Source organism: Saimiri boliviensis, chromosome 1, assembly GCF_048565385.1.
Source record: "Saimiri boliviensis isolate mSaiBol1 chromosome 1, mSaiBol1.pri, whole genome shotgun sequence".
Classification (NCBI taxonomy): domain Eukaryota; kingdom Metazoa; phylum Chordata; class Mammalia; order Primates; family Cebidae; genus Saimiri; species Saimiri boliviensis.
This window is the reverse complement of record NC_133449.1, coordinates 14,894,672-14,917,005: the sequence shown is the minus strand read 5'-3', so window position 1 is coordinate 14,917,005 and position 22,334 is coordinate 14,894,672. Positions and strand designations below refer to the sequence as shown.

The 22,334-nt window shown below is 38.8% G+C and overlaps 1 protein-coding gene across 3 annotated transcripts in view; it reads left to right on the top strand.

The window, feature by feature from the left end:
- The window catches only part of NBAS (NBAS subunit of NRZ tethering complex), a 420,713-nt gene that overhangs the window by 187,732 nt on the left and 210,647 nt on the right, over nt 1-22,334 (top strand). For all 3 annotated transcript variants that reach the window (XM_074394213.1, XM_003935214.4, XM_074394217.1), the window contains 4 exons: nt 2,925-3,038; nt 13,202-13,315; nt 15,815-15,972; nt 17,446-17,535. In XM_074394213.1, coding sequence (XP_074250314.1) covers nt 2,925-3,038; nt 13,202-13,315; nt 15,815-15,972; nt 17,446-17,535 — 476 coding nt within the window. The remainder of the gene's footprint in view (nt 1-2,924; nt 3,039-13,201; nt 13,316-15,814; nt 15,973-17,445; nt 17,536-22,334) is intronic.

Here is a 22,334-nt window from a genome sequence, read left to right as displayed (position 1 = left end):
ACTTAACTGAGAATTCACATTTTGAAATACAATTAAGCAGGCCCTAAATCAGCAGAAAAAGGGAACTGGTGTAGTGATTATCCAGAGGATCAGAAAATACATAAGTAAATAAAGTAAAAAGTCATTTGAACATGGTAATTGCAGTCTATTAGAATCCTGCTCTCCAAATTTATTTAATGTACTTCAAATATTAGTAGTATGCATTGCTTAGGGCAATAGGAGACAAATAATCAAACTTGAGTGTTCCATTAAATGAAAGTTTAGAGAAAATGATGATCCATTACTATGTGTAGTTTCGGTTCTCCACCTTGATTTTATTGAGCTAGAAAAAGAGTGGTAAGGAAATTGCTTAGTAGAATTATTGACGCTAGAGTTTCTTTTAGAAGAATACAAGAATTCATCAGCAAAGCCATAAAAGCAGCTATGAAAACTCCAGCTTTTAACATATATGGAATGCTGATAGTATCTGCGACAAGTTTTGTTTCAAAAATCAAATTAGAAACATGTAAAAAGTACCTATTTCGTAATTATCATGTTACCGAATCTGGAAAAAGCCCCGTAAAATAGTAGTGGATATTGAGGAAAAAACTTACAATTTTTTTTTATTGTGATAAGGCATGGAAAAGTTTAAAGTTACCATGTTAGTGAGTTTTTACAATTGTGCTGTAGTGAAAAACTCAGAATCTTCATACTGTGTGATAACAGGCTTATTTCTTGCTCAAACTCATGTCCACTTTGGTGAGCCACAGCACCACCCATGAGACCTGGCATTCTCACAGTAGAGGGGAAAGCTCGGGAGTGGAATTCCATGATGACTCTTGGCAGCTTTCACCCAGAAGCGCATGTATCATTTTCACTCGCATTAGTTGCCTATAGGTGTCACAGGGCCAAGTCTCATGTTACTGAAGCAGGAATTTGGAATATGAATAGTTGCAGTGGATAATTGGGAAGAATAATAAATACAGTCTGCAGAAGCTATACTCAGATTGTAGGTATTAGCAATGGTGATTTTGAAGGAAAGAACTGAAGAGTACATTTACTTTATATTTTATAGTAAAGGCTACTCACAGCAGGATTATTGTTGTTAATATATGAATACTCATTTTAAGAGAGTCTGTACTTTAGGAAACACACACTGAAGTATTTAACAATAAGGAGAAATGTTATTTGCAACTTATTCTCAAATGGTTCAGAAAAAATAAATGTGTATGTATATTTGTGTGTATATATGTGTAACTATTTGTATATATATGCACATGTATAAATACTTGTGTATATATATTTATGTGCATATCTTTGTACATGTATAAGTATTTATGCATATACATATTTGTGTGTGAATATACAGAGGAAGGAAGCAGGGAGGGTGTGTGTGCATGATTGCACATGGACATATGTGAAGGCGCAAATCATTAATAATTTGTTGATAATTGGTTAATCTCAGCAAAGAGTACAGAGGATTTCTTTGTACTTTCCTTGCAACCTTTCATAAGTTTAACATTAAATTGTAATAAATTTTTCCCCCCAAAAAACCCTTTTCAGAGGAAAAAAAACACCACCTCTTCTCTTTATCTCCTCAATCCCTGGCCCCTCTCACCCATGTAGAAGTTTTGAGAGAACAGAGGATGAGAAAATTGGGCTGATTTTTGGAGGAAGTTTAATAAGTTGGAAGAGTAAGCACTTTAAAGACTCCTGCCTCCAAACTGGGGTGATGAGTGGAGATAGCAAATAGATATTTGGGGCAAGGAATGGGGCTTAGGGGGTGAGGTGTGAGGGGGCTGGCATAATGCTAGGTATACGAAGTTTTTAGAGGCAAATAGTGTCTTGTTTAAATTTTTCCCTAAGTCCTGACATGGTACGTAAAACAGTGACACAGTTTTTTCTAGTTTCAGATTAACACTTCATTTCCTGTGCTTCAGAAGTTTGTTTATAAAGAAAAGATCAATGTTGAACATTATTTACTCAGAAGCAATAATCATTTTGCTGTTTGTAAAATGTGACTGTTACTTTTTTAAAAATTATTTATTTATTTATTGTATTTTAGGTTTTGGGGTACATGTGAAGAACATGCAAGATTGTTGCATAGGTACACACATGGCAGTGTGCTTTGCTGCCTTCCGTCCCCTCACCTGTATCTGTCATTTCTCCCCATGCTATCTCTTCCCACCTCCCCACCCCCCGCCCCTCCCCCATTTCCCCCCAACGGACCCCAGTGTGTAGTGCTCCCCTCCCTGTGTCCATGTGTTCTCATTGTTCAACACCCGCCTATGAGTGAGAATATGTGGTGTTTGATTTTCTGCTCTTGTGTCAGTTTGCTGAGAATGATGGTTTCCAGGTTCATCCATGTCCCTACAAAGGACGTGAACTCATCATTTTTGATGGCTGCGTAATATTCCATGGTGTATATGTACCACATTTTCCCTATCCAGTCTATCATCATTGAGCATTTGGGTTGGTTCCAGGTCTTTGCTATTGTAAACAGTGCTGCAATGTGAAAAAATGCTCATCATCACTGGTCATTAGAGAAATGCAAATCAAAACCACATTGAGATACCATCTCACACCAGTTAGAATGGCGATCATTAAAAAATCTGGAAACAACAGATGCTGGAGAGGATGTGGAGAAATAGGAACACTTTTACACTGTTGGTGGGAATGTAAATTAATTCAACCATTGTGGAAGACAGTGTGGCGATTCCTCAAGGACCTAAAAATAGAAATCCCATTTGACCCAGCAATCCCATTACTGGGTATATATCCAAAGGATTATAAATCATTCTACTATAAGGACTGTTACTTTTACTTAAGTCTCTTTCATCTGAAGCCTTACACAGTTTTCATTTTCTTTGGTTGCCTTCCATTAGGAAGGTCACTAACACCCTTTTGTGATGTCTAAGTCTTTTTAACATTTCTTTCTTTTGTAGTGCGATTGTGCCCTCATCGGATCAGTCTCATCAAGGAGTGTATTTCTCAGTCCCCCACCTGCTATAAACAATCCACCAAGCTTCTAGGCCTTGCTGAGCTGCTGAGGGTTGCAGGTAAGTCTTAAGTGCTGAACTGCAGAATTAAGCTTTCTGTGTTATTCTTGACGTCATTATAGGAGAACAGCAGGATATATATTTAAGGTGTCAGAAGAAAATCTTTTTCATTAGACGGGGTCTCACTCTGTGGCTCAGGCTGGAGAGCAGTGAAATCCTCCTGCCTCAGCGTGTCAGCTAGCTAGGAAGAGCATCTTTGGGCAAGGATTAGTATTTTCTAGAAAAATTGGCATGTTAGAAAAATGTGCCAGTATTGAGCTTATGGGACCATCTGTCCTTTAAATGAAGACAGGCTTATTCAGGGTACCTCAAAGTGGTTGTGAGATCAGGAGTAGAAGTCAGTGTTACCATTTGTAACCAGAAAGCCTACATATAAAACAAGCCAGTCTTACCAGTTCACCTTCAGTGTCTACATTTGGTTTTATATGTTTGATCCTGAATGATTTGTCAGAAAACTTTATGCATTAACTATTTGGTGGGGTTTTCATATATTTTATCTCATTTAATCATCTCATAAATGATGTTGATTTTGGTATTCTCATTTTGCATGGGAATTTAGGGGTGAGAGAAGTTACGTATCTTGCCCAGCAGGGTTAAGTAGCAGGCTTTGGCTTTGGCTTTTAAGGAAAGTCTTTTTGACTCTACATTTCATATTTCCTTAACTACATTGTTCTTCTCACCAGTCTTTTTAATACTTTTTTTTTATATATATAATTTTGTCTTATGCTGATTTCTGCAAGAACAGTTGTTGATCATTGGTTGTATAAGCAGTGGTTTGAATTAGATTCATCTAAGCCATGTGTTTATATGTAACATATTTAATGGACTAAATGTTTTAAAATTCTAATATGTAGGACTCGTAAGGTCTCTAGTTTCAGTAAATCTTGTGTGTCATTTATCCTTTTCTAATCTGTGTGAAGTTATCTTTATCTTAATCAGCATCTTTACCTTCGGACTTGCAGTAGACTGGAAATGTGATGGTAGTGTGACTGGGGCCAGTCATCCACTGTGAGACATCTGGGATGAATGGGGAGAACAGTGGATGTGCAGTCAGAACACTGGTTCAGGTTCTGACTGTGCCACACATTTGCTAAGTTACTTTAGTTCCATTTTCTGCATCTGGAAAATAGGAATGATACCCCCTTTCTTTACCCATGAAGGTATGAGAGACCCAAATGAGTTAATGCATGTGAAAGTGCTCTGTAAACTCTGACACATTCTCATCATCAGGGAAGAATTCCACAAGGATCCAGGCCACAGAAGCTAACAAAGCAGCTCAGAGGTGCCATCTGCATTTTTATGTCCCTACTAGGATTTGTTTCCTTTTTTGTCTTTGTGACTTGTTGACATAGTAACAGGAATACCTGTGATCTTGGCAATCTATATTAATTTTTAATGGGAAGAGAGAAAGTAGTATTTCTCTGCTAGGTACTGTGGATACAAAGTTCTGTTACACATAGCTCCTGCCCTCTGAGAATTTAGACCCTTTGTGAGCTAGGGAAACAAGGAACTATGCTGCTGACATAGGATATGATCATAGTGCATGGCTTTGGTAAACAAATGTTAGGCGACTCGAAGAAAAGCTATGCTAATTTTTGCCTGGGGAATTAAGAAAGGTATCAGAAAGCAGGTGGTCTTTACCTTATAGAGTGTTTTGTTTATCTGTTACAGCTCTGTGAACCACCCAAAACCTGGTGCCTTAAACAACAACCATTTATTTTTCTCTCTTCGGAAAAAGACAAAAGAGATTTTCTCAATTTCTTCTGGAGATTGGGTTCAGCTAAGCCAGTCATGGTCTTTTATGAAATTGCATCAAATTGTGACTAGGGATGGACTCATTTCAAAGGCTGCGTTACTCCCATGTCTGGGCACTTGGGCTGGGAAGAATTAAATAGCTGGGGGCTGATACAGAACGTTACAGGCGTCTCTTCTTTCTTTGATTTCTCCTTGTAGTTTTTCCATTTGATGGTCTCAGCATACCCAGACTTCCATCTTGTTGGCTGAAGGCTCCTGGAGTCAGTGTTCCAGGAGAAACCAGCAAAATTTTATTTTTTTAATTTTTTTTATTTTTGAGATGGAGTTTTACTTTTGTTGCCCAAACTGGAATGCGATGGCACCATCTTGGCTCACTACAACCTCTGCCTCCCAGGTTCAAGTGATTCTCCTGCCTCAGCCTCCCAAGTAGTTGGGATTACAGGCATGTACCACTATGCCCAGCTAATTTTGTATTTTTAGGAGAGACAGGGTTTTGCCATGTTGGTCAGACTGGTCTCGAGCTCCTGACTTCAGGTGATCCATCCGCCTCGGCCTCCCATAGTGCTGGGATTACAGGCATGAGCTACCATGCCCAGCTGCTTCAAGACCTTTTCTAATCTAGGCTTGATATTTGGGCAGCTTCGTTTCCAGTGTACTTTATTCCTAGATGCAGTTACATAGACCTTGCCAACTTCAAGGGGAATATTAACAGACCCCTCACCTAAAGGCTTTAGTAAGGCTGAGGCTTATCTTTCTAAGATGGCTTATTCACATGACTCTTTGCAGGGGGCCTCAGTCCTTTATGGCTGTTGGTAAGAGGCCCCAGTTTCTTGCTGCATGGAACTCTCCATCAGGCTTCTTGATCGTTCTCTCTACGTAGCAGCTGGTTTCTCCTAGAGCGATTTGATTCACAAGAAAGCAAAGAGGAAGCTGTAATGCCTTTTATGATGTGGTCTTAGAAGTCACACACCATCACTTCCACCTTATTTGTGGGAGTAAATCAGTAAGACCAGCTCTTTGGTTATATTTTTCATATAAACCACCTGTTCAGATTGGAACTTTCTTGAATTAAAAACAGCTACATAACTTTGAACTTTAAGATAACTGGCACATGTTTATATAAAAGTTTGCATTAATAACAATACTCATTTTATGCTTTCGTATTTAGTTCCTTCTTACTGTATCCTTTATAGGCAGAAATAGGAATCTCATTTTGAGAGTGAGGAAATAGGAATAGAGAAAAGTTAAGTAATTATTGAGAATTTTATAGTTAAGAGGTTTTAAGTTAAACTCTTTACTCGTATTCTGTTTCCACCTTTTTTGACACTATGTAATAATAATCAATGGACTTTATTGTCCTTCAGTTCATTCACAAGACCTTTGCATCTGGCTGTTTTCACAGACTTCGGCAGATTTTACCACATCTCAAATCAAAAATTAATTCATGTAACATTAAGAAAAAGAAATGTATCCAAATGAGGTTATGAATGGGATTTAGTAATTTAGATACTTGGCCTGTTAGTCATGACTCAACCAGAGAAGCAGAAACTGTAGGAGATATACATGTTAGGGCCTTCACTGTGGGGATGGGCTTTCATTTCTCTGGGGATTGGCTAAGCAAGTCTGAAATCTATAGGCAGTCAGTCAGGAAGAGAAGATCAGGAGCAGGAGAAGATCTATGGACATGGCCTGAAGCTGTCATTCACGGGTGAGAATCTCTCCCCAGCTGCCAGCTCTTTTTTTATTTTATTACTTTATTTTTTAGGTTTTTGTTTACAGAAACAGGGTCTATTTTGCCCGGGCTGGTTTTGAACTTCCGGGCTCAAGCAGTTCACCCGTTGCAGCCTCCGAAAGTGTTGGGATTAGGGTGAGCCACTGGGCCCAGCCCCATCTCTTTCTTTCTTTCTGGAAAACCTCAGCCTCTTGAAAGCCTTCCCTGCAGTTCAGTCAGACGCACTAGGATTATCTACGATAAGTTTCTTTACATAAAATCAGCTGAGTACTGGCTTTAATTATATCTGCAAAATACCTTCACAATACCATCCAGATTAGAGCTTGTGGCCTATAATGTTTTTATGTGTTAGCTATGCTGACACATAAAAACATTATAATCTGGACTTTTCATTTTTAATTTAGTGTATTGTGAAGAAATGCAAACATTTCAAGGTTGTTAGGTAGGAAATAGGTTTTATATTGTGTGATAGGTGCACTTATTATAGAGAAACATTACATATTATTCCATTTCCAATATAATATGTTACTGTTACTAAATCATGTGTGTTATTCTAATAATAGGTTTATGAATCTCAGTGCTACACCATCCCTTTTTAAGAATTAATTTATTCAGAGACAGAGCCTTGCTCTGTTGCCCTGGCTGAAGTGCGTGGCATGATCATATCTCACAGTAATCTTGAACCCCTGGGCTCACGGGATCCTTCTGCCTCAGCCCCCTGACTAGCTAGGACTACAGGCATGTGCCACCATGCCAAGCTAATTAAAAACATTTTTCTTCTTTTGTGTGTGTAGAGATGAGGTCTCGATATGTTGTCCAGGTTGGTATTGAACTCTTTGCCTCAAACGATCCTCTTACCTCAGCCTCCCAAAGTGCTAAGATTACAAGAATAAACCACCATGTATGGCCCTAGAGTCTTTTTAGATTAGATTGAGCCGATACTTGCCTTGGCTTTTATTTAAACATCTGAAGCATATGAAGAAGGTGGATAGGGACATATTTTAAAAGTTTTCTTCAACTCTTTCTGTAATATGTTTGCTTCTTCCTCCAAATCAAATTATAGCTTAGAAAATCAAGGGCCCTATACATATTTTCTATTTTTTCCTAGAAACATTACAAATAATTTTAAGGCTCTTTAAAATATGGAATATTTTAGATTTTTGTTCTTTTTAGCCTAAATATCCAAATTACGTTGTGTTTCTTTTGTAACTGATTTATTTGTCTTATAATTGAAAATAACATTTCAAATTTAATCTATGCCATTTTTTTGTTTTTGTTTTTTTGGGGCTGAGTCTCACTCTGTCACCCAGGCTGGAGTGCAGTGGCAGGGTCTCAGCTCACGGCAGCCTCTCTTGCCTCCTGGGTTCAAATAATTCTCATGTTTCAGCCTCCTGAGTAGCTGGGATTTATAGGCATCTGCCACCATGCCCAGCTAATTTTTGTATTTTTAGTAGAGATGTGATTTCACCATGTTGGCCAGGCTGGTTTTGAACTCCTGACATCAAGTGATCTACCCACCTCGGCCTCCCAAAGTGGTGGGATTACAGGTGTGAGCCACTGTGCCTGGCCTCTGTCCCTGTTTTATTTAGCATTTACAGTCAAATACTGCACAGCAATGGTACATGACATTTTGGTCTCATATGCAGTGGTGGTTCCATAAAATTAAAATGGAGCTGAAAATTCCTGTTGCCTAATGACATCAGCCATTATAACGCATCATTCACCTTTTTGTGGTGATGCAGATGTAAACCTTCTATATACAGTCAGTTGTGTAAGTTTGCCACATATGATTATGTTGGTAAATAATTCTTGGTAAAGATACTAAATGATTGTGTTCCTTCCTTATATACTTACTCTACTATATATATTTACGATACTATGTTATTTTCAAAGATGTGCCTCCTGTTGATAAAAGAAAAAAGTTAACTGTAAAATAGCCTCAGGCAGGTCCTTCAGGAGGGATTCCAGAAGGCATTGATATTATAGGAGATGATAGCTCCATGTTTTGTGGCTCCCGAAGGCATCCCAGTGGGACAAGATGTGCAGGTGGAAGAAAGTGATGTTGATGGCCTGACCCTGTGTTGGGCTAGACTAATGTGTGTGCTTTTGTCTTAATATTAAACGAGAAAAATTTTAAAAAGTGAAAAAATAAAAATAAAAAAATAAAAGTGTGGGCATGCTGGCTCAGGCCTCTGATCCCAACACTTTGGAAGGTTGAAGCAGGTGAATCACTTGAGGCCAGGAGTTGGACACCATCCTGAGAAATATAGTGAAATCCTGTTTCTACAAAAAATAAAAATAAAGAATGTCCTGGTTGTGATGATGTATGATTGTAAGGCCTAGTTACTTAGGGTGCTGAGACAGGAGGCTACCTTGAGCCAAAGTGTTCATGAGGTTACAGTGAGTTATGTCGCTGTTGATCATGCTGTTACACTCCAGCCTAGGCGACACAGTGAGATTCTGTTTTTGTTTGTTTATTTGTCTTGAGACAGAGTCTCGCACTGTCGCCCAGGCAGTAGTGCTGTGGCGCGATCTCGGCTCACTGCAGTCTCTACCTCCTGAGTTCCTCCTGGAACACTATTGTGTCCCAGTTGCCCATAGTATTCAGTATAGAAACGTGCTGTACAGGTTTGCAGCCTACTAGTAGTAGGCTATACAAGATAGCCTAGGTGTGCGGTAGGCTATACCATCTAAATGCACTCTGTGATATTTGCACAAGATGGAATTGTCTAATGACACATTTCATAGAATGTACTCTCCCTGTTAAGCAACTCATGACTGTAGTTTTTTGAGCCTCTCTATTATGTGCCTCACTTGATGCTGGGTATTGCACATCCAACTATGAATCAACCCCTGTCTGCAAAAAGCTTACATTTTAATAGATTATTTTATCGATTATTTAAAAGATCACCACAACTTTTTTGTCATGTTAGCCTACCATTGAAATAAATTATTTTTAAGCGAGTGGAAAGTAAAGGAATATGTTGCAAGGGCAACTAAAATCTGTATTTTCGGTAAAGAAATAACATTTTATGTAAAATATTTTTAAACATATTTTTGGGAAATAATTTTAGATCATTCTTTTACCGTGAGCTGAATTGTTTTGTGCATTTTTAGACTCTAGAAACTTACTCTGATAAATAAAAGATTAGTACTGTCAGTGAAACTATAAACTTACTCTGTGTTTAAGGATTTTTCCCCTTTATATCTGTCTTTTAAGAACACACAAAGGGGAAAATACTTTTAAAAGACATAGCAAAAATATTTCAAGTCCCTGTTGGGAGGAAAACTTTCTCTTCACCTACTTTGTTTCAAATGGTTGGTTGGGAGCCTGTGAATTAATTGACAGTGGAAAGGAGAAAAACAACTTTTTTTTTTTTACATTTGCATGCAGAAGTCAGTTAGTGACTAATAACTCTTGAAGAGCAAGAAGTAAGGTTCATATACCAACTTAACAAAAAGGGGGATGGGGTGGGAGGGCCTAGGGCTTCAGTGGGAAAGTATAGAAGGTTCTGTTGGGCTTTTTGATACTGATTGACAGTCTTCATGCCACCTGCATTCTCAGAAAACTCTTGTGGAGGGGGTTTAATTGCAGTTATATTTTAGGGAGACTCTGCTTTATTCAGATAAGATAAATTCAGTTAGGATTTCTTTCTGCATCTTCTGTAGCTCAAATGTTTTCACTTTGAAATAACTTGTACCAGAACTGTGATCCTTTGAGCCCCAAATTATTTTCATTCTGTCAGCCTTTTTAAGAAAAAAAAGTCAAACATTTTGATTTAATTTAATGTAGATAGTGTGTTGACTGGCACAGTAATGTTGTCGTTCTTGCAGATGACCGGCTGTTTGGCTTCTCACATAATAAAAATTAACACAAGCCAGGTGTGGTAATTCACTCCTGTAATCCCAACACTTTGGGAGCCCAAGGCAGGAGGATTGCTTCAATCCAGGAGTTTAAGACTGACCTGGGCAACATAGCAAGACCCTGTCTGTACAAAAAGTAAAAAAGTTAGCCAGGTTTAGTGGTATGTTCCTGTAGTCCCAGCTACCCTGGAGGCTGAGTTGGGAGGATTGCTTGAGCCTGGGAGGTCGAGTCTGCAGTGAGCAGTGATAGTGCCACTGCATTCCAGCCTGGGCAACAGAGAGGAACCCCATCTCTAAATAAATAAATACACATGTGTGCACACACTCTTTCTCTCTTTCTCTCTCTCCTTCTCTCCCTCCCTCCCTCTCCCTCTCCCTTTCTATCCACCCCCCACCTTCCTCCCCGCCCCCCAGACTGGGCAACAGAGAGAAACCCCATGTCTAAATAAATAAATAAACCCCCCCAACACACACACACACACACACAGACACTCCCTCCCCCGCCACCTCCCCCCCCCCCAGCCTGAGCAACGGACAGAAGCCTCATCTCTAAATAAATAAATAAACACACACACACACACACTCCAGCCTGAGCAACAGAAAGAAACCCCATCTCTAAATAAACAAATACACACACACACACACACACACACACTCCAGCCTGGGTAACAGAGAGAACACACACACACACACACACACACACACACACACACCCCCACACCCAAGCAGTTTTCTCAGACAAGGCTTTTTTAGGGCTTGTAGTCAAGCACGTGGGAGGCAGAGGCACAAGGAGTCTCGGTAGACTCCCTGAAAAAGCAAGTAGGGATTTTTTGTTGTTGTTTTTGGTTTTTAGGCAAAGGGCAGGAATTGATACCTGGGTAAAGTCTGCCAGCTGGGCCGGCCAGCACATGTTGCGGGTATGCAGTGTATTTGGTGGCCATAGTTACCTTGAGTAATGGGTCACTTGGTGGTCTGGCTGGTGGCAACAGGCTGCAAATTCATTTTCCAGCGTTTGTTCCTCAGGAGAGATGCTCCACAACCATGGTTTGATATTTAGATTTTCTTAAGTCCATTTCCCAGAATTCTTTAAGTTTTAAAAGGCATGGTTAAACATTATGAGAGCACAGAAGAATGGCCATTCTCTAGGTATGACTAAAGCCCCAGGGTTAATGGGTATATTGCCAGCAAGGTAGTAGTGTGGGTTTTGTGGTCAGTTGGACAAGAGAAGAGAAAAGAAAAAATACTTGAAGGGGGAGCCATATCCCATTCCTATTTATATCATGGTGATTCTATTTACACAGGGTAAAGTTGATAGTAAAAGCTTTGCTTTAAGATAATATAGATCAATATAAATCATATTTTTCATCTCCATTTTGATATACATACATCCGTGTGATTGAGATCCATGGGTGCTGATGCATATTTAAATGAGAGGCTGAGGCATGAAGATCACTTGATCCCAGGAGTTTGAGACCAGCATGGGCAACATAGGGAGACCTGTCTCTTCAAAGAAACAAACAAACAAACAAAAAACATTAAGAGAGACTCTGCCCTATAGGTATAGGGACTACTGCAATGGAATTTTGCAGTAAGAGAGAAATTGGGCTTGTTAAAAGTAAGCTTATCACCTTAAAACTTGAAATAGTTTATTTTCAGCAGACAGCAGTTCGTGAATCAGGCAGCACCAAAATGAAAGTGGTTCAGGGCTCCAATGAGTGGGTGCAATGGGAACATTTTATAAGGTGTTTGTGGGCAAAGAAAATACTTGATTGGTTAATGTGGACAGTCCTTAGTTAGAGGATAGTACAGGCTACAATTTCTTGCCTGAGGGCTGGCCAGGGTGACTAGATACCATCTGGGGGTTGATGCCAGGGATGAGGGATTTGATCAGGTATCAGTGATGACCAGATATCCAGAGTAGGGGATTCTCGCTATAGCTGATAGCAGAATTTCTGCTAAAATTGGGCTCTCAAGGATATGTCCAAGGACAGGGCCCAGTAAGGCTCAGAGGAGCCGAGTGAGAATTTGTTAAGGAACAATCTTTTCAGTGCTCTGGACAGTGTTTGTATTTCAATTTCTAAATAGTAATTGAATTTTTTTTTTTTTTTGAGACGGAGTTTCACTCTTGTTACCCAGGCTGGAGTGTAATGGCACGATCTCAGCTCACCGTAACCTCCGCCTCCTGGGTTCAAGCAATTCTCCTGCCTCAGCCTCCTGAGTAGCTGGGATTACAGGCACGCGCCACCATGCCCAGCTAATTTTTTGTAATTTTAGTAGAGATGGGATTTCACCATGTTGACCAGGATGGTCTCAATGTCTTGACCTCATGATCTACCCGCCTCGGCCTCCCAAAGTGCTGGGATTACAGGTTTGAGACACCGAGCCCGGCCCAGTAATTGAATTTTTAAGGTGAGAAGTTTATTGCTGCATTATCTTCATCCATTCACTTAATTTTTCAAGCCCCTTTTATAACATGCTTTCTTTTGGAAACATAGATTTTCTTCTCTTTCCCTTACCCTGGTAATACCAAGACTTTTTTGTAGGGCTTCAGACTACTCTGATTTTGGACTTTCTGGTTCGTGTATTTTAATTAGGAGCTAATATTCATTATTGATCTCTTAGAAGACTGATAGCTAATTCCATGCTTCATAAGTGGATTGAAAGGTCAAAGCAACTTTTTCCTCTCATCATTTGAAATCAGTCTAATCTCCCTGCTTTACTTTTGAAGTAATTTGAAAGACAGTGTTAACAAGCTCTTCTAACAATTGATGTTGCTTATCATCATCATTAAGTCCTTTGTTTGGACTTACAGGTGAGGATCCAGAAGAAAGGCGGGGACAGGTTCTAATCCTTTTAGTGGAGCAGGCACTTCGCTTCCATGACTACAAAGCAGCCAGTATGCATTGTCAGGAGCTGATGGCCACAGGTGAGCAGCTTATTTAACACTTTGCTCATGTCCTGTTTATGGGATGAATAATGGAAAAGGTCTGCTATGAAATCGATTGACCTGATTGGTGGGCCAGCCATGTTGAGGCTTGAGATGCATTTTATGAGCACTGGTAAGTATATGTGCTGTGCACTTATGTGTTAATATAAACATTTTAATGGATTAAGACATTTTGAGATTTTGGTTGCTTTCTAGTCCCTACTGAAAACATGCTCATCATTTAAAAATAATTTTGTGTAAAATATTTTAATGCCATTTCCTGTATTTGTTATCTAAGAGAAAATCTAAATTTTCAGATTGTTTACAGTTTGTGTCTAGTCAATATTCCCATTCGTTAATTTTTTTTTTCAAGATAGTGTATTAGTTCTTTACACTGCTGTAAAGAAATATCTGAGGCTGGGTAGTTTATAAAGGAAAGAGGTTTAATTGGCTCTTAGTTCTGCAGATTATACAGGAAGCATGGCAGCATCTGCCTCCAGGAGGCTTCAGGGAGCTTCCACTCATGGTGGTGGTGGGGGGTGGGCTACACACTTTTAAACAACCAGATCTTACAAGAACTCACTATCACAACAACAGCACCAAGTGGATATGGTGTTAAATCATGAGAAATTGCCTCCATGATCTACTCACTTCCCATCAGGCCCACCTCCAGCATTGGGGATTACCTTTCACATGAGGTTTGGATGGGGACACAGATCTAAAGCATATCAGATAGCATAGTGCTTTTCAAACTAATGTTGAGAGAAATTGGGAAGTGTTTTGCACCTCTAAAATTCTTCATATTGAAATTCAGTTTCAAGTCTCTGCAGGATAATCAGATTTTATGGTAGAATAATTCCTCATTTAAAGAGCGCATTCTTCAGTGTGATAGGTTTGGTTTTGTTTTGTTTTTAATCATGGGCTCCGTACTAAATTGTCAACTTTCCACGGTTGTGCTTGAATATGTGAAGGCCCAAACACATCTTTCTACCCACTATCAGTGCATTAGCAGAGAGTGGTTAAAATGCAGGGCTTCACTTCATGATGACTCATGGAGCTCTGCACTAATGATGTGTGCAACTTCTGCATGTGTACTTTTAAAGAAAACATTATTCTGACATTTGTTAACAACAGCAAGGACTATTGTGATAGGTATGAAGGCCACTGCAATAGGGGAGAGAGATTGGACTCAACTCTGCATGCAACAAGAACAGCCGAGCATTTGTAGCCAACAGGCTAACTGAAGGGTCAGTGGATGGAAAATCACTAAGAGGAGGCAGCAAGGGCTGGGGGATCATTGCTAAAATGATTTAGAAGGAACTTGCTGAAGGCTGGCCAGGATGCTCAGATATCACGGCTGAGGGATGAGTAATTTGTTCAGTTCTTGAGAGTTTGAGGATTCTGGCTAAACTGACTTAGCAGGATTCTTGCTAAAACTGGTAGATGCAGGCCTAGCAAGCCTGGGGGCCAAGGTTGAGGCCTAAAAGGGTAGTCAGATTTAAGTTTGGTCACAGAGAGGATCTTTGGCTTTATTTCCATGAAAACATTTGAAACTGTAGACAGATACTCAATACTTTACAACCTCGGCATTAGCAAATTGTTTTCATAAACAAGCTGTGTTCCATAATATTAACCAAGTGATTTTGCAACATTAAATTTGGAATAACCATGGCACTCTGTGAAAATGTACTGATCTAAATTGTCTATATGGAGAGCTTTATAATAGTTTTATACTGGTAAAAGTAATATCTAAATTAATTTTTACTTCACATATTTAGAAAAAACTATTTTGGACTACAAGTTTTGTGCTTAGACAAATAGGCTTACTTTTAGGCTGGAATGCCTTCAAATAAGAATAAAAACGTATTTTAAGAATTCAGAGTATAATGTATAGGAAAAATATCCCTGCTGGGAGTTTAGGGATGATTCGGTCACTGTCCTTAGATGTCTGTCTTCTATAAAGTGAGTGATTCTGTATGGGGTTCTATCATAATGTCTCTTTTTCTGCACTTTGAAGTTTACATGTGCTTTCGAATACAAATGTGACTTAATTCCTTCAACGACCCAAGAGGAAGGTGTTATTATTGTCCTTTTGTAGTAGGAAAAGTATTATGATACTTTTGGTGCTTTCTTAAGCTTTCTCACAATTGCTAAGTAGCAGGGTTGGACCAGGCTCTCAAGTCTTCTGAATTCAGATGGCCGCCTTTTTACAGAACATCAAATCTCAGTAGATTATTTGCATTTATCGTCAGTTAATCTAAAATTTAACAGAGTCTGTCAGAAACATTTGGCTGGAGTAGCATTGAGCTTTCTGGATAATAAACCACCCTAATCTTTGTTTTCTAGCTTAGATTCTTTTGTGTTTCTAATGTGTCACTAATGACTATGATATTGCTTTGGTACCCCAAGACCTAAACAGGAAGCCATTGCATTTGTCATCTTACAATGAATAGACTTCTTCTTTTGGGAATCATTTTTTTTTCATTGCCAATTTTGCAGGTTATCCTAAAAGCTGGGAAGTTTGTAGCCAGTTAGGACAATCAGAAGGTTACCAGGACTTGGCCACGCGTCAGGAGCTCATGGCTTTTGCTTTGACACATTGCCCTCCTAGCAGCATTGAACTTCTTTTGGCAGCTAGCAGCTCTCTGCAGACAGAAGTAAGTGCTCTCAGTAAAGGAAATCCTAACCTGTATGAAGTGCATGTTGTTGGGTGTGTGTATCTGAGATGTGTGGTTATTTTTTAAAAATTGTATGAGAATTTTCGTTTATGGAAGAAAACTAGATCATCACTTGTGGAAAAGGGGCATGAAAATATTAGGATATAACATAATGTTGCTGGCTTTATAACAGCAAGGAAGAAAGAATACAAGACAGCTTTGGGAAAAATAGAAAGTAATATTAGAAAATAAATTATCCAAAATAATGGGGAAAGTTAGTGTTGTGAATTAAACATATGCTAAATGGTCATGCAAAATATATCTGAAATCATATGGGTTAAAGCCAGTGGAGCAACCATCCCTTAAGGATCCTCTGGAAATTGGGAATTGGGGTAGGCTTTGGTTGGGGGGATGCTAAATTTCCTAAAATTCACAGGATAGATCTGCATAGGGGAGGATAGTGCCCCTGTTGAGAAACACTGTTAAAATTATGAGGAGATTCTAGACTTCACATTTTCATCCCATAGTCATTCTCTTACAGTTGGTAGCAGTCAGACAGACATGAACAAAACAAGAGAGGGCCTCCACACCCCACCAGAAAAGTCAGGCGACCATCAGATGGGTCAGGCAGTTGTCACACTGCCTCTCTAAAATAATAATTGGTTTCAGCCAGTACCAGGGAAAGACAGTTTCCCTATGGATAGAAAAAAATCCTGAAACTGTGATCAGCAGCTTCCAGGTAAGATCTCAGGAGTTAGCCAGTGAGTTCAAGCATGTTCACTAACAGCCAAAATGATGCAGTGTAACTGGCATGTGACCTTTGAGGGCATTCCACCGGAGAAGGGAAGAACACCTTAGGTGAGTGTGCGTACAACTCCAGTAAACACACTGCACGTGTTTCCCTCCCAAGTGCCAGCAGGCCATTGCACGTGTGAACAATCCACCCCAAGGGAAGAATCGGGAGGCAAGGGACACAAGAACCCAGAAGTATGCCGACATACAAAACTAAGTCATAGGTCAAACCCCGCACTTGTCCCTCACATCCCTCACTCGGGCCTCTTCCATGTGTATCTTCTGTCCTTTCTTTCCTGCTCTAATGCTTTCCAGTAAACTTCCGCTCTTGCTCTAAAACTCACCTCGGTTTCTTTTTCTGCCTTATGCCCCTCAGTCAAATTTTTTCTTCTGAGGAGGTAAGAATTGAAATTGCTCCAGACCCGAACATATACACTGCCTGTAACAATTCATTACAGTATGTATCAGTTTTTTTTTTTCACATTTGATCCCCACTTCTGAAACTGTTGCATCCTTTTGAACCTGTTTGTGAAGTCATGAAGTAAACCTGTTACCAAAACTAATCATTATGAAGTAGTAATTTTGTCCTTAAAAATACTTTAAAATTTTTAAGCTTATATTGTGATGAAAAGCAAAGTTAAAAACATAACTCCTTTACAACATAATCTATACTTGTTTTAGATTCTTTATCAACGAGTGAATTTCCAGATCCATCATGAAGGAGGGGAATATATCAGCGCTTCACCATTAACTAGTAAAGCAGTACAAGAGGTAAGTTAAAATGAGGGAGAGGAATTTGAAAGGTGGCTGAGAGTGGAATAAAATGAGATTACCTAACCTTGTGGATGAGAGGGATTTTGTGTATGTGTGGGCAGACCACTTTTCTTTTGAGTTTGTGTTTGTGTGTATGTGTGAAATATAACTTTCTTATAGAAAAATATACAAAAAAAATGTTCAGCTCAATAAATTATTATAAAGAAAACACCCATAAAACTGCAGGTAAAGAAACAGTACCTAACCACCTTCCAAACCCTCTTCTTATTTAACTTCTTCTTTTCTTTTCTTTTTTTGAGATGAAGTCTCATTCTTTTGCCAGGCTGGAGTGCAGTGGCATAATCTTGTCTCACTGCAACCTCCACCTCCTGGGTTCAAGTGATTCTCCTGTCTCAGCCTCCCAAGGAGCTGGGATTACAGGTGAGCACCACCACACCCAGCTAATTTTTTGAATTTTTAGTAGCGATATGGTCTCACCACGTTGGCCAGGCTGGTCTTGAACTCTTGACCTTTAGTGATCTGTCCTCCTCAGTCTTCCAAAGTGCGTGGATTACAGGTGTGAGTCACTGTGCCCTGCCTTCTGTATTTCATTTATAACCTTTCTCTCCCCTTCCAGAAATCACCATTGTCCTGACTAATCTTGATAACCAGATCTTTGTGATTTTTGTTCTTGTTTTAGATAGTTTTGATGCATACCATATATACCTCCAATATGATAGCTCAGTTTTGCATGTTTTTGTATTTTATAGAAATACTTATACTTAATGTTATTTATGTGAGATCTACTCATGCTGTGTATACGTAGTTTATTTTTATTGCCATGTAGAAATTAATTTTGGTATTTATAGTACAGTTTTTTCATATGAACAGTGACATTGGTTTGCTTTCAACTTGGGTGACTAAAAATAATGTGACTGTCATCGTTTATACGTTTCTAAAGTGTACATGGACAAACAGTTCTCTCAGGCATGTATCTAGCACTGGAAATGTAGGTTGTGAGATATGTGTGTAATTCAACCTAAGTAGATAATGCCGATGTTTTTCTAAAGTTGTTTTGTCAATTAGACTTTGAACAGCAGTGGACAGGATTGCAGGTTACTCCAATCGAGGATGTTGCTATTGTTGGTTTCCTAAAATTTGCCTGGTATCCTAAGTGTTTAATGATATCTAATTGATTGATTTATATTTTTCTGATTACTAATGAGATGGAGATAGTGCAGGAGAGGTCTTCTTTTGTAAGGTACTTGTTCAGTTCTCTTCTCATTTTCTGTTGGAGTTTTGTTCTCTTCCTTTTCCTCATTGAGATTCTTGTAATTAAAATGGTCTGAACCAGGTAAGTATATATGTGTTTCAGGATCTTCCATCCTGGGAGAGAAAGAAGGGAGAGTGTCCCCCGACACCCGTCTTCTTTTAGTCAGTGTTTGCCCCAGGGAATTTAACTTTTCATGACTGTTTCCAGAAATACAGAATTAGCATTTTTTAGATCAAACATAGTAGTCCAGTTTCTGACACCCCAGCTAGATAAATTAAGACATGATGAATCTCTATATAGATCGGTTTTTCATGAGATTCCATCAAATGATAAGCTTCCCTTTCACAGTGTAAAATGTCACTTGTTTTTCTTGTAACTATTTTGAAAGACACCTATTATGGTAAGTGAGCTACACTAACCTTTTTTTTTTTTTTTTTTAAATTTTCTGTCTCCGTCTTGACAAAGTCATTAGTATTTGTGTACTATACAGTTACTTTTAGAACTCTGGCGCAAAGCTCAGTGATGGAGTCTGTTGAGGGAATTAGGGCGAAGATACTTAGCTTTTGTCCAGAGTAGAACATATACAACTACCCCATTTTCACCACTCTTTGTTTAATATTAAAATTTAATTTGCTGAACATGGATCTAATACGCATGTGTGTTCCCAGTTCAGTGCTAAGTAATCTGATTATCTCAAAGAAGTTTAAAGTGTTACTTTTTGCCCCTATGGCATTTTTGCCTATTCCTCCTGCAGTGGTGACAATAGGACAGCACTGCCAATAGAACTTTCTTCAGTGAAGAAAATGTGCATCCCTGCACTGTTCGTTATTGTAGCCACTAGTCACACAGAGCTTCTGGGCACTTGAAATATCGCTAGTGCACTTAAGGGATCAAATTTTAAATTTTATTTATTTATTTATTTATTTATTTAATTTATTTTTGAGATGGGGTTTCACTCTGTTGGCGAGGCTAGTCTTGAACTCCTGGCCTTAAGTGATCCACCTGCTTCGGCCTCCCAAAGTGCTGGGAATACAGGTGTGAGCCACTGCATCTGGCCTTAAATTTTATTTAATTTTAATTAATTTAAGTTTATATACGCACAGGAGGCTACTGGCTACCAGATTGGACATCAGAGCTCTGGGAGATGCAACATTCAGTGGAGGAGAGCATTCAGCCACCAGCTCTGCAGACAGTGGACTTCTTTTGTTGTTGATGCACTCACTCACTTCAGATGGCAGCCATAGCATTTTCTAGGGTCCTAGAGTGATGCAGATTGTCCTTTGGCATGTTTTGACTTATAGTTGTGCTCATTAGCAACTATTGTTTTCCCCCATTGGATCTGAAAACGTATTAAATTTCTATGCCGTTCTCTTTCTCTGGGATTCAGAATAGTTCGTATACTAGCCACTAGATGTTCTATGTATTAGGAGGAGTTGTCTTTCAAGGTCCAATTGAAGACCTACTTTTTATGAGATCTTTATCCCAAATGTTGTTCCTTTTGAAGCTTTATTCCCTCCACACCTTGTCCAGTCATATCTCCTACTCTGCCTCCAGCATCATCCCTTTTCATGCCTTTGAAACATCTGCAATGTTCCAGTGGTGGGGAACATACCACCATTCTCTGTGCAGGCTCTTCGGCGCCTTTGGTGTTATTTAGCAGAGCTTTCTCTGTCTGGAGTACATTTCTTATCTTGTGCTCTTGTGCTTGTCTTGTGCTCTTATCCCTTCCATCTGAAGTATTTTCTTTGCAAAGTTTTCCTTGAGTCCTCTAATTGCCCCCTTCTTTATATTTCCTAAGTGTTCTGTCACTGTTCTCTTTTAGCGCTCTATGGTGTGATTTGGTATTGTACAGTCACTGGAGGTATATCACCTATCTTTGTGCTCTCTTATTGTGCATCTCAATTAGTGAATGCCTAGTTAATGCTTCATAAAGCCTAGTTGGAAACACCAACTGCATAATGATCAGTCTGTGTTAAAAATAAATTAGGAAGTAGATTATTTTTTTTCCCTAAAATGAATTAGGAAGTGAATTTTTAGTCATGTGGTGATTACTGATGTGCCATGATGTTGTGGCCATTGTGAGGGGTGTATCATTGTTCTGTTCAGCATGGAATTGCAATGTGTTTGCTAAGCTCAGCTTCATGAATTATTTGGAACCCTCTTGTTCTTCCCCAAATCTGTGAAAAGCCTTTTGTGACTTTTGGAACTTCTATTTTCTGCTTCTATAGTGAATTAGAAAGTGTCAGCCTGGCCTCTTGGTAGCTTCTTTGGAGTGGGCCATGCTGTGTTACTGCAGGTGGGCACATATTACTCTATTAAATTCCATCGATAAATGAATGAGACCATTGGTAGTCCTCTACAAGTTCCACTTAGCAAGGAAAAGGAATTCTTCCAAAATGATTTTCTTTTGCTTTTTTATTTTTATGCTGCTTAAAAGATTTCCTGTCTTCCTTTGTCCCCTTTCATCAAATTGTAATAGATCTAGAGCTCATGAAGTGCTAGACCAAACCCTCAATGCACGCATTATGGCTTTGATTCATGAGACATATTTCAGAATGTTACAGCTACTATTATTGGGTTAAAGTATAGTGCTTAGCTATAAGATGCCGTGTGTTACCCATTAACGGTAGATTTAATCATATTAAATTATAGCTCATAAATGAGAGATGACTTTATGTGTAATCTGCTTAATACTTAAGACTTTCATTACTTCACTTGTGAAAATAATGATTTTTCTTTATATATCCAAGCAAAATAAAGATGTAATTCTTATGCACTACATTTATGTTAGTGCATAGGGAGACTACAAGTTAGAAGATATTGCTGTTGTCCCTGTGAACAGGATGTTTGTCTATAAATAGAACAAAATGCGTAATTTGTGAATAACAACCAAAATTACAGATTTCCAATTTCTTATTAATGTTGGCTATTATGCTTTTTAGATGGAACAGTTTTCCACCACTTAGAGCATATTAACATTTTGTTTAGCTAGTATTAGGTATATCACTTAACCAATGGCGTTTTCCCTAGATAAATCTAATTAGAGTTAGAAATGGGTTGTATACAAGGTTCCCATTAAAAAATCATTTGCACTGTGGGAAAGCTTGTTATGAGCATTTTAAGTGGCTACAGATTTATACAACTGGACTAATTAATGTTTAAAGCTTGAGCATGGGCTAAGTATAGCGCTAGTTTGAATTTATAAAATTATTGTTTAGAAATGTTTAAATAAAAGTGAGCAGAATGGCAGTTATGTCACAGCATCTTGGCCAGCATTTACGTTTTCCATTTACCAACGGATGGACATTTGGGTTGTTTGCATTTCTTAGCTATTTTGAATAATGCTACTCTGAACATTGATGTAAAAGCCTTCGTATATAAATATGTTTTGATTTCTCTAGATGTAGAATTTCTGCATTGTATGTTACATTTATGTTTAACATCTGAAGAAACTGCCTGTTTTTATTTTCCAAAGTGTGTGCACATTTTTTATATTTCCACAAGGAATATGTTAAGCTTCTAGTTTCTCCACATCCTTGCTAAT